The following is an 18,192-nucleotide window of genomic DNA, read 5'->3' as shown; positions in this document are numbered from 1 at the left end:
AGCCTCAAATCCAAAGCTTCAAGTCTTTGCTTTTCTGGCTCAGTGACCTGATAACACGTTTAAACAAAGCACTTGTGCAACGTACCCTGCTTGTTTATTACCAGGGGTACAAACCAGAGACATGATGCAGTGACACAGGATCCCACCAAAGAAGCAGGCTCGGTACTGTAGTCATCTGTATGGGCCCTGTGGGTGTATCACATGCTTCTGAGCACGGACGTGCAGTCACAATCTGAGGCTTGTGCACTGATATCAGGTGCACGTTACTAATGTATCTACAGCCTTGAGTTGGCATTTTCTGGCACTGCCACAGCACAACTTTACAAAGTACAAATTTGTCAGCTTACCTTCTCACCAACTCCACCAGGCGAACCTATGGACCCAGGAGGACCTTGAGGACCCTATAAGATGACACACAGTGAGTTTTACCCCAAGCACAGTTCTGCAGTAACCACATACACAGGACATGGGATACTTACATCTGCTCCATTTGGACCCTGAGGACCTCGTGGACCGGGAGGACCAGGGGGACCCTGCACAATAGAAAGGTTAAGATCACTAGAAGTGGGATAAGATATATATTAAATAAACCATCTTATTCACAAGACCACTGGCAGCAATTAGTAATAACTGTTATTGTCAGAAAATGCTCAGCAAGAATGTGACACTAGTCTGACTGCCCACTGAGTAACTAGATATTAATTAATATCCCCCTGACACAGTGATACTGTATAGTACAAACATCTGTCTGTATATCTGACCATACACTGAGTAACTAGATATTAATTAGTATCACCCTGACACAGTGATACTCTATAGTACAAACATCTGTCTGTATATCTGACTGTATACTGAGTAACTAGATATTAATTAGTATCACCCTGACACAGTGATACTCTATAGTGCAAACATCTGTCTGTATATCTGACTGTACACTGAGTAACTAGATATTAATTAGTATCACCCTGACATAGTGATACTCTATAGTACAAACATCTGTCTGTATATCTGACTGTATACTGAGTAACTAGATATTAATTAGTATCACCCTGACACAGTGATACTCTATAGTGCAAACATCTGTCTGTATATCTGACTGTACACTGAGTAACTAGATATTAATTAGTATCACCCTGACATAGTGATACTCTATAGTACAAACATCTGTCTGTATATCTGACTGTATACTGAGTAACTAGATATTAATTAGTATCACCCTGACATAGTGATACTCTATAGTACAAACATCTGTCTGTATATCTGACCATACACTGAGTAACTAGATATTAATTAGTATCACCCTGACACAGTGATACTCTATAGTACAAACATCTGCCTGTATATCTGACTGTATACTGAGTAATTAGATATTAATTAGTATCACCCTGACACAGTGATACTGTATAGTACAAACATCTGTCTGTATATCTGACTGTACACTGAGTAACTAGATATTAATTAGTATCTCCCTGACACAGTGATACTCTATAGTACAAACATCTGTCTGTATATCTGACCATACACTGAGTAACTAGATATTAATTAATATCTCCCTGACACAGTGATACTCTATAGTACAAACATCTGTCTGTATATCTGACCATACACTGAGTAACTAGATATTAATTAGTATCTCCCTGACACAGTGATACTCTATAGTACAAACATCTGTCTGTATATCTGACTGTATACTGAGTAATTAGATATTAATTAGTATCACCCTGACACAGTGATGGTCTATAGTACAAACATCTGTCTGTATATCTGACCATACACTGAGTAACTAGATATTAATTAATATCTCCCTGACACAGTGATACTCTATAGTACAAACATCTGTCTGTATATCTGACCATACACTGAGTAACTAGATATTAATTAATATCTCCCTGACACAGTGATACTCTATAGTACAAACATCTGTCTGTATATCTGACCATACACTGAGTAACTAGATATTAATTAGTATCACCCTGACACAGTGATGGTCTATAGTACAAACATCTGCCTGTATATCTGACCATACACTGAGTAACTAGATATTAATTAGTATCACCCTGACACAGTGATACTCTATAGTACAAACATCTGCCTGTACATAGTTCCCTTTCGTACCATGGGACCAACATCGCCGTTTTCTCCCTTCTCACCGGGGGGTCCAGGTAATCCCTGCAGAAAAAAAGACACAAAGACATGCGTATATTTACCAGAATGTAAGAGCTTCGGTACTGCACACCAGGCAAACTTTTTGGACAAAACAAACACATGTTCCAGATAAATGGTTAATGCCTCATTATCCTGAATTCATTAGACCTAAAGAGACAGCCTAGTGGGTTTTAAACACACATATCAGGGAGCACAGAGTCCCAATACTATTTATTGGCAAATATTTTAGGGTATACAGTAATTTGATATGAATACATATTGATCTCAGCCTGATATATCTGTTAATCCTCTTCATCTCTTGCTGTATATATATATATATATATATATATATATATATATATATATACATAAATATAGTATATATATTATGTAGAGATAAGTGCACTCACACTAACAAGTATTCTTCATATGCCAGGGTGCTAGGGGCAGTAAACAGAGCAAATGGACGAAGCACTCTTTGGTCTCTGAGTGTTCACTGTTGGTCTGATGAAGGGGTGAACACCCCGAAATGTCACTTTAATAAAATTGTGTTAAACACCTGATAAGACCAGAGAGTGCTTTGTCCATTTGCTCTCTCTCTCTCTCTCTCTCTCTCTCTCTCTATATATATATATATATATATATATATATATATATATATATAAATATATATATATAGTGGCAATAATATACCCACCAAGGGGAAGAAACACAGCTTTAATCCAAATTCACAAGTAATCAGTCAACAGATATCCCATTTGGGATATCTGTTGACTGATTACTTGTGAATATGGATTAAAGCCTTTTGGAAAAGACCGGAGAGTGAAGAGTGTTTCTTCCCCTTGGTGGGTAGATTGTTACCACTGCGTATCTTTGCGCAGCACCCCGGCTGTTGGGATGGTCACAGTGAGTGCACTTAACTTGGCTTCTGTATATATATACATATTGTTATTTTGTGTTGTCTGACGAAGGGGTAACACTCGAAACGTTACATTAAGTGGGAACTTTGAAAATCCTGGCGAGTGCATCCCTTTTCTTCACTACTATCAATAATATGGAAGCACCCAGGGTTGATGAAATGTTAACCGTGAGTGCTGGCCTGTCTGCTGTTTATATATACATACAGCTAGAAATCTAGGTGCAGCTGCTACTGCCGGCTAGCAAGGGGTTAAACCCTGGCAAAGCAACACAGCTCAGAGCTCAGTGATTGTTTCATACACAGGCGCCGCTACCATATTGGCTGCTATAAACTATACACAGCACTGAGCGGGAGCACTTAATTATTTATACTCATCTGAGCTGCTCTGACAGTATGTGAGATGCTGCTGGCAATAAGTGATCATTTGTGTCACTGCAGCAAAAATGCATTAATATGAATGGGTCAATAAATTTGTGTTATACACAGAACAGTTTCTGTATGTATTATACACAGAGCAGTGTGTGTGTGACTGTATTATACACAGAGCAGTGTGTGTGTGACTGTATTATACACAGAGCAGTGTGTGTGTGACTGTATTATACACAGAGCAGTGTGTGTGTGACTGTATTATACACAGAGCAGTGTGTGTGTGACTGTATTATACACAGAGCAGTGTGTGTGTGTGACTGTATTATACACAGAGCAGTGTGTGTGTGTCTGTATTATACACAGAGCAGTGTGTGCGTGTGACTGTATTATACACAGAGCAGTGTGTGTGTGACTGTATTATACACAGAGCAGTGTGTGTGTGACTGTATTATACACAGAGCAGTGTGTGTGTGACTGTATTATACACAGAGCAGTGTGTGTGACTGTATTATACACAGAGCAGTGTGTGTGTGACTGTATTATACACAGAGCACTGTGTGTGTGTGACTGTATTATACACAGAGCAGTGTGTGTGTGACTGTATTATACACAGAGCAGTGTGTGTGTGACTGTATTATACACAGAGCAGTGTGTGTGACTGTATTATACACAGAGCAGTGTGTGTGTGACTGTATTATACACAGAGCACTGTGTGTGTGTGACTGTATTATACACAGAGCAGTGTGTGTGACTGTATTATACACAGAGCAGTGTGTGTGTGACTGTATTATACACAGAGCACTGTGTGTGTGTGACTGTATTATACACAGAGCAGTGTGTGTGTGACTGTATTATACACAGAGCAGTGTGTGTGACTGTATTATACACAGAGCAGTGTGTGTGTGACTGTATTATACACAGAGCACTGTGTGTGTGTGACTGTATTATACACAGAGCAGTGTGTGTGTGACTGTATTATACACAGAGCAGTGTGTGTGTGACTGTATTATACACAGAGCAGTGTGTGACTGTATTATACACAGAGCACTGTGTGTGTGTGTGTGACTGTATTATACACAGAGCAGTGTGTGTATGACTGTATTATACACAGAGCAGTGTGTGTGTGACTGTATTATACACAGAGCAGTGTGTGTGACTGTATTATACACAGAGCAGTGTGTGTGACTGTATTATACACAGAGCAGTGTGTGTGTGTGACTGTATTATACACAGAGCAGTGTGTGTGTGACTGTATTATACACAGAGCAGTGTGTGTGTGACTGTATTATACACAGAGCAGTGTGTGTGACTGTATTATACACAGAGCAGTGTGTGTGTGACTGTATTATACACAGAGCAGTGTGTGTGTGTGACTGTATTATACACAGAGCAGTGTGTGTGACTGTATTATACACAGAGCAGTGTGTGTGTGACTGTATTATACACAGAGCAGTGTGTGTGTGACTGTATTATACACAGAGCAGTGTGTGTGACTGTATTATACACAGAGCAGTGTATGTGTGACTGTATTATACACAGAGCAGTGTGTGTGACTGTATTATACACAGAGCAGTGTGTGTGACTGTATTATACACAGAGCAGTGTGTGTGTGACTGTATTATACACAGAGCAGTGTGTGTGACTGTATTATACACAGAGCAGTGTGTGTGTGTGTCTGTATTATACACAGAGCAGTGTGTGTGTGACTGTATTATACACAGTGCAGTGTGTGTGTGACTGTATTATACACAGAGCAGTGTGTGTGTGACTGTATTATACACAGAGCAGTGTGTGTGTGACTGTATTATACACAGTGCAGTGTGTGTGTGTGTGACTGTATTATACACAGAGCAGTGTGTGTGTGACTGTATTATACACAGAGTAGTGTGTGTGTGACTGTATTATACACAGAGCAGTGTGTGTGTGACTGTATTATACACAGAGCAGTGTGTGTGTGTTACTGTATTATACACAGAGCAGTGTGTGTGTGTGACTGTATTATACACAGAGCAGTGTGTGTGTGACTGTATTATACACAGAGCAGTGTGTGTGTGACTGTATTATACACAGAGCAGTGTGTGTGTGTGACTGTATTATACACAGAGCAGTGTGTGTGTGACTGTATTATACACAGAGCAGTGTGTGTGACTGTATTATACACAGAGCAGTGTGTGTGTGTGTCTGTATTATACAGAGAGCAGTGTGTGTGTGTGACTGCATTATACACAGAGCAGTGTGTGTGACTGTATTATACACAGAGCAGTGTGTGTGTGTGACTGTATTATACACAGAGCAGTGTGTGTGTGACTGTATTATACACAGAGCAGTGTGTGTGTGTGTGACTGTATTATACACAGAGCAGTGTGTGAGAGACTGTATTATACACAGAGCAGTGTGTGTGTGTGACTGTATTATACACAGAGCAGTGTGTGTGTGTGTGACTGTATTATACACAGAGCAGTGTGTGTGTGACTGTATTATACACAGAGCAGTGTGTGTGTGTGACTGTATTATACACAGAGCAGTGTGTATGTGTGACTGTATTATACACAGAGCAGTGTGTGTGTGACTGTATTATACACAGAGCAGTGTGTGTGTGTGACTGTATTATACACAGAGCAGTGTGTGTGTGTGACTGTATTATACACAGAGCAGTGTGTGTGTGACTGTATTATACACAGAGCAGTGTGTGTGTGTGACTGTATTATACACAGAGCAGTGTGTGTGTGACTGTATTATACACAGAGCAGTGTGTGAGAGACTGTATTATACACAGAGCAGTGTGTGTGTGACTGTATTATACACAGAGCAGTGTGTGCGTGTGACTGTATTATACACAGAGCAGTGTGTGCGTGTGACTGTATTATACACAGAGCAGTGTGTGTGTGTGACTGTATTATACACAGAGCAGTGTGTGAGAGACTGTATTATACACAGAGCAGTGTGTGTGTGACTGTATTATACACAGAGCAGTGTGTGTGTGTGTGTGTGACTGTATTATACACAGAGCAGTGTGTGTGTGACTGTATTATACACAGAGCAGTGTGTGTGTGTGACTGTATTATACACAGAGCAGTGTGTGTGTGACTGTATTATACACAGAGCAGTGTGTGTGTGTGACTGTATTATACACAGAGCAGTGTGTGTGTGACTGTATTATACACAGAGCAGTGTGTGTGTGTGACTGAATTATACACAGAGCAGTGTGTGTGTGTGACTGTATTATACACAGAGCAGTGTGTGTGTGACTGTATTATACACAGAGCAGTGTGTGTGTGACTGTATTATACACAGAGCAGTGTGTGTGTGTGACTGTATTATACACAGAGCAGTGTATGTGTGTGACTGTATTATACACAGAGCAGTGTGTGTGTGACTGTATTATACACAGAGCAGTGTGTGTGACTGTATTATACACAGAGCATTGTGTGTGTGACTGTATTATACACAGAGCATTGTGTGTGTGACTGTATTATACACAGAGCAGTGTGTGTGACTGTATTATACACAGAGCAGTGTGTGTGTGTGACTGTATTATACACAGAGCAGTGTATGTGTGTGACTGTATTATACACAGAGCAGTGTGTGTGTGACTGTATTATACACAGAGCAGTGTGTGTGTGTGACTGTATTATACACAGAGCAGTGTGTGTGTGACTGTATTATACACAGAGCAGTGTGTGTGTAACTGTATTATACACAGAGCACTGTGTGTGTGTGACTGTATTATACACAGAGCAGTGTGTGTGTGACTGTATTATACACAGTGTGTGTGTGACTGTATTATACACAGAGCAGTGTGTGTGTGACTGTATTATACACAGAGCAATATGTGTGTGTGTGACTGTATTATACACAGAGCAATGTGTGTGTGTGTGACTGTATTATACACAGAGCAGTGTGTGTGTGACTGTATTATACACAGAGCAATGTGTGTGTGTGTGACTGTATTATACACAGTGCAGTGTGTGTGTGACTGTATTATACACAGAGCAGTGTGTGTGTGACTGTATTATACACAGAGCAATGTGTGTGTGTGTGACTGTATTATACACAGAGCAGTGTGTGTGTGTGACTGTATTATACACAGAGCAGTGTGTGTGTAACTGTATTATACACAGAGCAGTGTGTGTGTGACTGTATTATACACAGAGCAGTGTGTGTGTGACTGTATTATACACAGAGCAGTGTGTGTGACTGTATTATACACAGAGCACTGTGTGTGTGTGACTGTATTATACACAGAGCAGTGTGTGTGACTGTATTATACACAGAGCAGTGTGTGTGTGACTGTATTATACACAGAGCAGTGTGTGTGTGACTGTATTATACACAGAGCAGTGTATGTGTGACTGTATTATACACAGAGCAGTGTGTGTGACTGTATTATACACAGAGTAGTGTGTGTGTGACTGTATTATACACAGAGCAGTGTGTGTGTGTGACTGTATTATACACAGAGCAGTGTGTGACTGTATTATACACAGAGCAGTGTGTGTGTGTGACTGTATTATACACAGAGCAGTGTGTGTGTGACTGTATTATACACAGAGCAGTGTGTGTGTGACTGTATTATACACAGAGCAGTGTGTGTGACTGTATTATACACAGAGCATTGTGTGTGTGACTGTATTATACACAGAGCAGTGTGTGTGTGACTGTATTATACACAGAGCAGTGTGTGTGTAACTGTATTATACACAGAGCAGTGTGTGTGTGACTGTATTATACACAGAGCAGTGTGTGTGTGACTGTATTATACACAGAGCAGTGTGTGTGACTGTATTATACACAGAGCAGTGTGTGTGTGTGTGTGTGTGACTGTATTATACACAGAGCAGTGTGTGTGACTGTATTATACACAGAGCAGTGTGTATGTGTGACTGTATTATACACAGAGCAGTGTGTGACTGTATTATACACAGAGCAGTGTGTGTGTGTGTGTGTGTGTGTGTGTGTGACTGTATTATACACAGAGCAGTGTGTGTGTGTGTGTGTGTGACTGTATTATACACAGAGCAGTGTGTGTGTGACTGTATTATACACAGAGCAGTGTGTGTGTGTGTGACTGTATTATACACAGAGCAGTGTGTGTGTGACTGTATTATACACAGAGCAGTGTGTGTGTGTGACTGTATTATACACAGAGCAGTGTGTGTGTGTGACTGTATTATACACAGAGCAGTGTGTGTGTGTGTGACTGTATTATACACAGAGCAGTGTGTGTGACTGTATTATACACAGAGCAGTGTGTGACTGTATTATACACAGAGCAGTGTGTGTGTGTGTGTGTGTGTGTGTGTGTGTGTGTGTGTGTGTGTGTGTGTGACTGTATTATACACAGAGCAGTGTGTGTGTGTGTGTGTGTGTAACTGTATTATACACAGAGCAGTGTGTGTGTGACTGTATTATACACAGAGCAGTGTGTGTGTGACTGTATTATACACAGAGCAGTGTGTGTGTGACTGTATTATACACAGAGCAGTGTGTGTGTGACTGTATTATACACAGAGCAGTGTGTGTGACTGTATTATACACAGAGCAGTGTGTGACTGTATTATACACAGAGCAGTGTGTGTGTGTGTGACTGTATTATACACAGAGCAGTGTGTGTGTGTGTGTGTGTGTGACTGTATTATACACAGAGCAGTGTGTGTGTGACTGTATTATACACAGAGCAGTGTGTGTGTGTGTGACTGTATTATACACAGAGCAGTGTGTGTGTGACTGTATTATACACAGAGCAGTGTGTGTGTGACTGTATTATACACAGAGCAGGCTATGGCCTCTAGTTATCAAGGTCTGGCGGACTTCCTGGTTATTCTTATTGGCTGATTAATACTTCCTTGTAATTCCGATTGGTGGATAAACACTTCCTGGTTATTCTTATTGGCTGTTTAATACTTCCTTGTAATTCTCATTGGTGGATAAATACGTCCTGGTTATGCTTATTGGCAGATTAATACTTCCTTGTAATTCTCATTGGTGGATAAATACTTCCTTTTAATTATCATTGGCTGGTAGGTACAAATGTTGAGGAAACATCTATCAGCCAATGAGCCCTAGTAGGAATACACAACTGATGTGGCTCTATTAGTTTAAATGCTACACTTTTATTTAGGTGAATTTTTTTTTAATCCCTAAAGACAAACCTGTTCCTTAGTCCACAAAGACCAGAGCTCCAGACTTGATATGTCCTAAAACTGATCTGTACCCAACATCTGTAAATCTGTGAGCTGGTTGCCCTGGGGCAACATTACTCACCTGTAGACCAATTGGACCTGGAGGACCTGGAAAACCACGGGATCCTTCATCTCCTTTCTGTCCAAACATCCCCTGCTGACCTCTAGGACCTGGCTCCCCATCTGAACCCTGCGAGGAGGAAAGAGATAAATGAGCCTTACTAACAGGCTGATAGTTTGTTGTACCCTCTCTATACAGACAGTAACAGTGGCACACACAGACTCACTAACATAGACAGTAGTACACACAGACTCACTAACACAGAGAGTAGCACACACAGACTCACTAGCACAGACAGTAGCACACACAGACTCACTAACACAGACAGTAGTACACACAGACTCACTAACACAGACAGTAGTACACACAAACTCACTAACAAAGACAGTAGTACACACAGACTCACTAACACAGACAGTAGTACACACAAACTCACTAACACAGACAGTAGTACACACAGACTCACAAACACAGACATTGGTACACACAGACTCACTAACGCAGACAGTAGCACACACAGACTCACTAACACAGACAGTAGTACACACAGACTCACTAACCAAGAGAGTAGCACACACAGACTCACTAGCACAGACAGTAGCACACACAGACTCACTAGCACAGACAATAGCACACACAGACTCACTAACACAGACAGTGGTACACACAGACTCACTAACACAGAGAGTAGCACACACAGACTCACTAGCACAGATAGTAGCACACAAAGACTCACTAACACAGACAGGGGTGCACACAGACTCACTAACAAAGACAGTAGCACACAAAGACTCACTAACACAGACAGTGGTACACACAGACTCACTAACACAGACAGTAGCACACACAGACTCACTAACACAGACAGTGGTACACACAGACTCACTAACACAGACAGTTGCACACACAGACTCACTAACACAGACAGTAGCACACACAGACTCACTAGCACAGACAGTAGCACACACAGACTCACTAGCACAGACAATAGCACACACAGACTCACTAACACAGACAGTGGTACACACAGACTCACTAACACAGACAGTAGCACACACAGACTCACTAACACAGACAGTAGCACACACAGACTCACTAACACAGACAGTGGCACACACATACTCACTAACACAGACAGTATCACACACAGACTCACTAACACAGACAGTGACACACACAGACTCATTAACACAGACAGTGGCACACACAGACTCACTAACACAGACAGTAGCACACACAGACTCACTGACACAGACAGTGGCACACACAAACTAATTAACACAGACAGTAGCACACACAGACTCACTAACACAGACAGTAGCACACACAGACTCACTAACACAGACAGTAGCACACACAGACTCACTAACACAGACAGTGGTACACACAGACTCACTAACACAGACAGTTGCACACACAGACTCACTAACACAGACAGTGGTACACACAGACTCACTAACACAGACAGTAGCACACACAGACTCACTAGCACAGACAGTAGCACACACAGACTCACTAGCACAGACAATAGCACACACAGACTCACTAACACAGACAGTAGTACACACAGACTCACTAACACAGACAGTAGCACACACAGACTCACTAACACAGACAGTAGCACACACAGACTCACTAACACAGACAGTGGCACACACATACTCACTAACACAGACAGTATCACACACAGACTCACTAACACAGACAGTGACACACACAGACTCATTAACACAGACAGTGGCACACACAGACTCACTAACACAGACAGTAGCACACACAGACTCACTGACACAGACAGTGGCACACACAAACTAATTAACACAGACAGTAGCACACACAGACTCACTAACACAGACAGTAGCACACACAGACTCACTAACACAGACAGTAGCACACACAGACTCACCAACACATACAGTAGTACACACAGACTCACTAACAAAGACAGTGGTACACACAGACTCACTAACACATACAGTAGCACACACAGACTCACCAACACAGACATTAGTACACACAGACTCACTAACAAAGACAGTGGTACACACAGACTCACTAACACAGACAGTAGTACACACAGACTCACTAACAAAGACAGTGGTACACACAGACTCACTAACAAAGACAGTGGTACACACAGACTCACTAACACAGACAGTAGTACACACAGACTCACTAACAAAGACAGTGGTACACACAGACTCACTAACACAGACAGTAGTACACACAGACTCACTAACAAAGACAGTGGTACACACAGACTCACTAACACAGACAGTAGCACACACAGACTCACTAACACAGACAGTGGCACACACAAACTAATTAACACAGACAGTAGCACACACAGACTCACTAACACAGACAGTAGCACACACAGACTCACTAACACAGACAGTAGTACACACAGACTCACTAACACAGACAGTAGTACACACAGACTCACTAACAAAGACAGTGGTACACACAGACTCACTAACACAGACAGTAGCACACACAGACTCACTAACATAGACAGTAGTACACACAGACTCACTAACACAGAGAGTAGCACACACAGACTCACTAGCACAGACAGTAGCACACACAGACTCACTAACACAGACAGTAGTACACACAGACTCACTAACACAGACAGTAGTACACACAAACTCACTAACAAAGACAGTAGTACACACAGACTCACTAACACAGACAGTAGTACACACAAACTCACTAACACAGACAGTAGTACACACAGACTCACAAACACAGACATTGGTACACACAGACTCACTAACGCAGACAGTAGAACACACACAGACTCACTAACACAGACAGTAGTACACACAGACTCACTAACCAAGAGAGTAGCACACACAGACTCACTAGCACAGACAGTAGCACACACAGACTCACTAGCACAGACAATAGCACACACAGACTCACTAACACAGACAGTGGTACACACAGACTCACTAACACAGAGAGTAGCACACACAGACTCACTAGCACAGATAGTAGCACACAAAGACTCACTAACACAGACAGGGGTGCACACAGACTCACTAACAAAGACAGTAGCACACAAAGACTCACTAACACAGACAGTGGTACACACAGACTCACTAACACAGACAGTAGCACACACAGACTCACTAACACAGACAGTGGTACACACAGACTCACTAACACAGACAGTTGCACACACAGACTCACTAACACAGACAGTAGCACACACAGACTCACTAGCACAGACAGTAGCACACACAGACTCACTAGCACAGACAATAGCACACACAGACTCACTAACACAGACAGTGGTACACACAGACTCACTAACACAGACAGTAGCACACACAGACTCACTAACACAGACAGTAGCACACACAGACTCACTAACACAGACAGTGGCACACACATACTCACTAACACAGACAGTATCACACACAGACTCACTAACACAGACAGTGACACACACAGACTCATTAACACAGACAGTGGCACACACAGACTCACTAACACAGACAGTAGCACACACAGACTCACTGACACAGACAGTGGCACACACAAACTAATTAACACAGACAGTAGCACACACAGACTCACTAACACAGACAGTAGCACACACAGACTCACTAACACAGACAGTAGCACACACAGACTCACTAACACAGACAGTGGTACACACAGACTCACTAACACAGACAGTTGCACACACAGACTCACTAACACAGACAGTGGTACACACAGACTCACTAACACAGACAGTAGCACACACAGACTCACTAGCACAGACAGTAGCACACACAGACTCACTAGCACAGACAATAGCACACACAGACTCACTAACACAGACAGTAGTACACACAGACTCACTAACACAGACAGTAGCACACACAGACTCACTAACACAGACAGTAGCACACACAGACTCACTAACACAGACAGTGGCACACACATACTCACTAACACAGACAGTATCACACACAGACTCACTAACACAGACAGTGACACACACAGACTCATTAACACAGACAGTGGCACACACAGACTCACTAACACAGACAGTAGCACACACAGACTCACTGACACAGACAGTGGCACACACAAACTAATTAACACAGACAGTAGCACACACAGACTCACTAACACAGACAGTAGCACACACAGACTCACTAACACAGACAGTAGCACACACAGACTCACCAACACATACAGTAGTACACACAGACTCACTAACAAAGACAGTGGTACACACAGACTCACTAACACATACAGTAGCACACACAGACTCACCAACACAGACATTAGTACACACAGACTCACTAACAAAGACAGTGGTACACACAGACTCACTAACACAGACAGTAGTACACACAGACTCACTAACAAAGACAGTGGTACACACAGACTCACTAACAAAGACAGTGGTACACACAGACTCACTAACACAGACAGTAGTACACACAGACTCACTAACAAAGACAGTGGTACACACAGACTCACTAACACAGACAGTAGTACACACAGACTCACTAACAAAGACAGTGGTACACACAGACTCACTAACACAGACAGTAGCACACACAGACTCACTAACACAGACAGTGGCACACACAAACTAATTAACACAGACAGTAGCACACACAGACTCACTAACACAGACAGTAGCACACACAGACTCACTAACACAGACAGTAGTACACACAGACTCACTAACACAGACAGTAGTACACACAGACTCACTAACAAAGACAGTGGTACACACAGACTCACTAACACAGACAGTAGCACACACAGACTCACTAACACAGACAGTAGCACACACAGACTCACTAACACAGACAGTGGCACACACAAACTAATTAACACAGACAGTAGCACACACAGACTCACTAACACAGACAGTAGCACACACAGACTCACTAACACAGACAGTAGCACACACAGACTCACTAACACAGACAGTGGCACACACAAACTAATTAACACAGACAGTAGCACACACAGACTCACTAACACAGACAGTAGCACACACAGACTCACTAACACAGACAGTAGCACACACAGACTCACCAACACATACAGTAGTACACACAGACTCACTAACAAAGACAGTGGTACACACAGACTCACTAACACAGACAGTAGTACACATAGGCCCCAATTTATCAAAGGTCTTGCAGACCTGATCCGACAGTGCGGATCAGGTCCGTCAGACCTCGCTAAATGCGGAGAGCAATACGCTCTCCGCATTTAACATTGCACCAGCAGCTCACAAGAGCTGCTGGTGCAACGCCGCCCCCTACTGACTCGCGGCCAATCGGCTGCCAGCAGGGGGTGTCAATCAACCCGATCGTATTCGATCTGGTTGATTACCGGCGATTCCTGTCTGCCTGCTCTGAGCAGGCTTATGGAGCAGCGGTCTTTAGACCGCTGCTTCATAAGTTGTGTTTCTGGAGAGTCTGAAGATTCGCCAGAAACACGGCCCTTCAAGCTCCGTACAGAGCTTGATAAATGGGCCTGACAGACTCACTAACACAGACAGTGGCGCACACAGACTCACTAACACAGACAGTAGCGCACACAGACTCACTGTCACAGACAGTGGCACATAAAAACTCACTAACACAGATAGTAGCACACACAGACTCACTAACACAGACAGTAGCACACAAAAACTCACTAACACAGATAGTAGCACACACAGACTCACTAACATAGACAGTAGCACACACAGACTCACTAACACAGACAGTGGTACACACAGACAGTAGCACACACGGACTCACTAACACAGACAGTGGCACACACAGACTCACTAACACAGACAGTAGCACACACAGACTCACTAACACAGACAGTGGTACACACAGACTCACTAACACAGACAGTAGCACACACGGACTCACTAACACAGACAGTGGCACACACAGACTCACTAACACAGATAGTAGCACACACAGACTCACTAACACAGACAGTGACACACACGGACTCATTAACACAGACAGTGGCACACACAGACTCACTAACACAGACAGTGGCACACACAAACTCCCTCACATGACCTTGACAATGACAAACTCGAAGACACTGACTATGGCTCCAATTTTAGCATAAATAAACACAAAAAGTGACACAAAGCACAAATACACAGTGTCACACACAGACTTACACAGTGACAGCTACAAACAGAAAATACAACTTGAAAATATGTACAGTGACACATACACACAGACACATATTGAGGATATAGAAACCAATGTACCCACACAAATACACACTGAACAAATGTACAATGATACGCACACACAAATACACACTGAGCTTATGTACAATGATATGCACACACAAATACACACTGAACTTATGTACAATGATACGCACACACAAATACACACTGAGCTTATGTACAATGATACGCACACACAAATACACACTGAACTTATGTACAATGATACGCACACACAAATACACACTGAACTTATGTACAATGATACGCACACACAAATACACAGTAAAATGATGTACAATGATACACACAAACACACACAAATACACACTGAACTTATGTACAATGATACGCACACACAAATACACACTGAGCTTATATACAATGATACGCACACACAAATACACACTGAACTTATGTACAATGATACGCACACACAAATACACACTGAACTTATGTACAATGATACGCACACACAAATACACAGTAAAATGATGTACAATGATACACACAAACACACACAAATACACACTGAACTTATGTACAATGATACGCACACACAAATACACACTGAAGTTATGTACAATGATACGCACACACAAATACACACTGATGCTATACACAGTGACACACACAAACACACAAATATGTTATGCACAGTGACACACACACAAACACACAAATATGTTATGCACAGTGACACACACACAAACACACAAACATGTTATGCACAGTGACACACACACAAACACACAAACATGTTATGCACAGTGACACACACACAAACACACAAACATGTTATGCACAGTGACACACACACAAACACACAAACATGTTATGCACAGTGACACACACACAAACACACAAACATGTTATGCACAGTGACACACACACAAACACACAAACATGTTATGCACAGTGACACACACACAAACACACAAACATGTTATGCACAGTGACACACACACAAACACACAAACATGTTATGCACAGTGACACACACACAAACACACAAATATGTTATGCACAGTGACACACACACAAACACACAAATATGTTATGCACAGTGACACACACACAAACACACAAACATGTTATGCACAGTGACACACACACAAACACACAAACATGTTATGCACAGTGACACACACACAAACACACAAATATGTTATGCACAGTGACACACACACAAACACACAAATATGTTATGCACAGTGACACACACACAAACACACAAACATGTTATGCACAGTGACACACACACAAACACACAAACATGTTATGCACAGTGACACACACACAAACACACAAATATGTTATGCACAGTGACACACACACAAACATGTTATGCACAGTGACACACACACAAACACACAAATATGTTATGCACAGTGACACACACACAAACATGTTATGCACAGTGACACACACACAAACACACAAATATGTTATGCACAGTGACACACACACAAACATGTTATGCACAGTGACACACACACAAACACACAAACATGTTATGCACAGTGACACACACACAAACACACAAACATGTTATGCACAGTGACACACACACAAACATGTTATGCACAGTGACACACACACAAACACACAAACATGTTATGCACAGTGACGTACAAAGTGTCATATGTAAAGACATACACAAACATTACAAAGACACAGACACCATACTGACACTGATATACCCAGAAGAGTCTGCAGCAGCAATACATTTCATTATGTGTAATCTTTAGCTGCCCATAAAGGAACATTAAATCACTTACTGCTGGACCTGGAGCTCCAACTGGACCCTGCAGCCCGGCTGGTCCTGGAGGACCCTGAAAGAGAAGAGCATTATTATCAGTGAAAGGTTGCCATGTAATTGTATCCTCAGGCAGCAGAAGACACTCGTTTCAGCTTGTTGTCTATCTAACAGAATGTTTCCTTCCAGCCCCCGGTAGGTGGACTTAAGTGCAATATTTAGCATTTAGTGTGTCCCAAAGTGTCGTAAACAACAGAACAAAGCTCATAAAGGGACATTATGCACTCATTTTTTCTTTGCATAAATGTTTTGTAGATGATCTATTTATATAGACCATAAAGTTTTTTTTTGTTTTTTTTAAATGTATAGTTTTGCTTATTTTTATATAACATTTCTCTGATTTTCAGACTCATAAACCAAGCCCCAAAGTTTTAGGAGAATACTGACGTATACCTACTCCAGGTTGCTCCTGTTTGTGTAAAGAGTCTTTTCATATGCAAAAGAAGGGGGAGGGGGAGTGTCTAATTTGCCACTTGCAGT

At 42.0% G+C, this 18,192-nt stretch overlaps 1 protein-coding gene across 1 annotated transcript in view; it reads right to left on the bottom strand.

Annotated features, from left to right (window-relative positions):
- Positions 1 to 18,192, bottom strand: part of LOC128641182 (collagen alpha-1(XI) chain-like) — a 158,537-nt gene that overhangs the window by 52,219 nt on the left and 88,126 nt on the right. The window contains exons 3-7 of the mRNA XM_053693748.1: positions 17,675 to 17,728; positions 9,698 to 9,805; positions 2,116 to 2,169; positions 480 to 533; positions 348 to 401 (exon numbers count right to left, since the gene is read on the bottom strand). Of these exons, the coding sequence (XP_053549723.1) occupies positions 348 to 401; positions 480 to 533; positions 2,116 to 2,169; positions 9,698 to 9,805; positions 17,675 to 17,728 (324 nt within the window). The remainder of the gene's footprint in view (positions 1 to 347; positions 402 to 479; positions 534 to 2,115; positions 2,170 to 9,697; positions 9,806 to 17,674; positions 17,729 to 18,192) is intronic.

Source organism: Bombina bombina, chromosome 10, assembly GCF_027579735.1.
Source record: "Bombina bombina isolate aBomBom1 chromosome 10, aBomBom1.pri, whole genome shotgun sequence".
Classification (NCBI taxonomy): Eukaryota; Metazoa; Chordata; class Amphibia; order Anura; family Bombinatoridae; genus Bombina; species Bombina bombina.
This window is presented reverse-complemented; position numbering and strand designations above follow the sequence as displayed.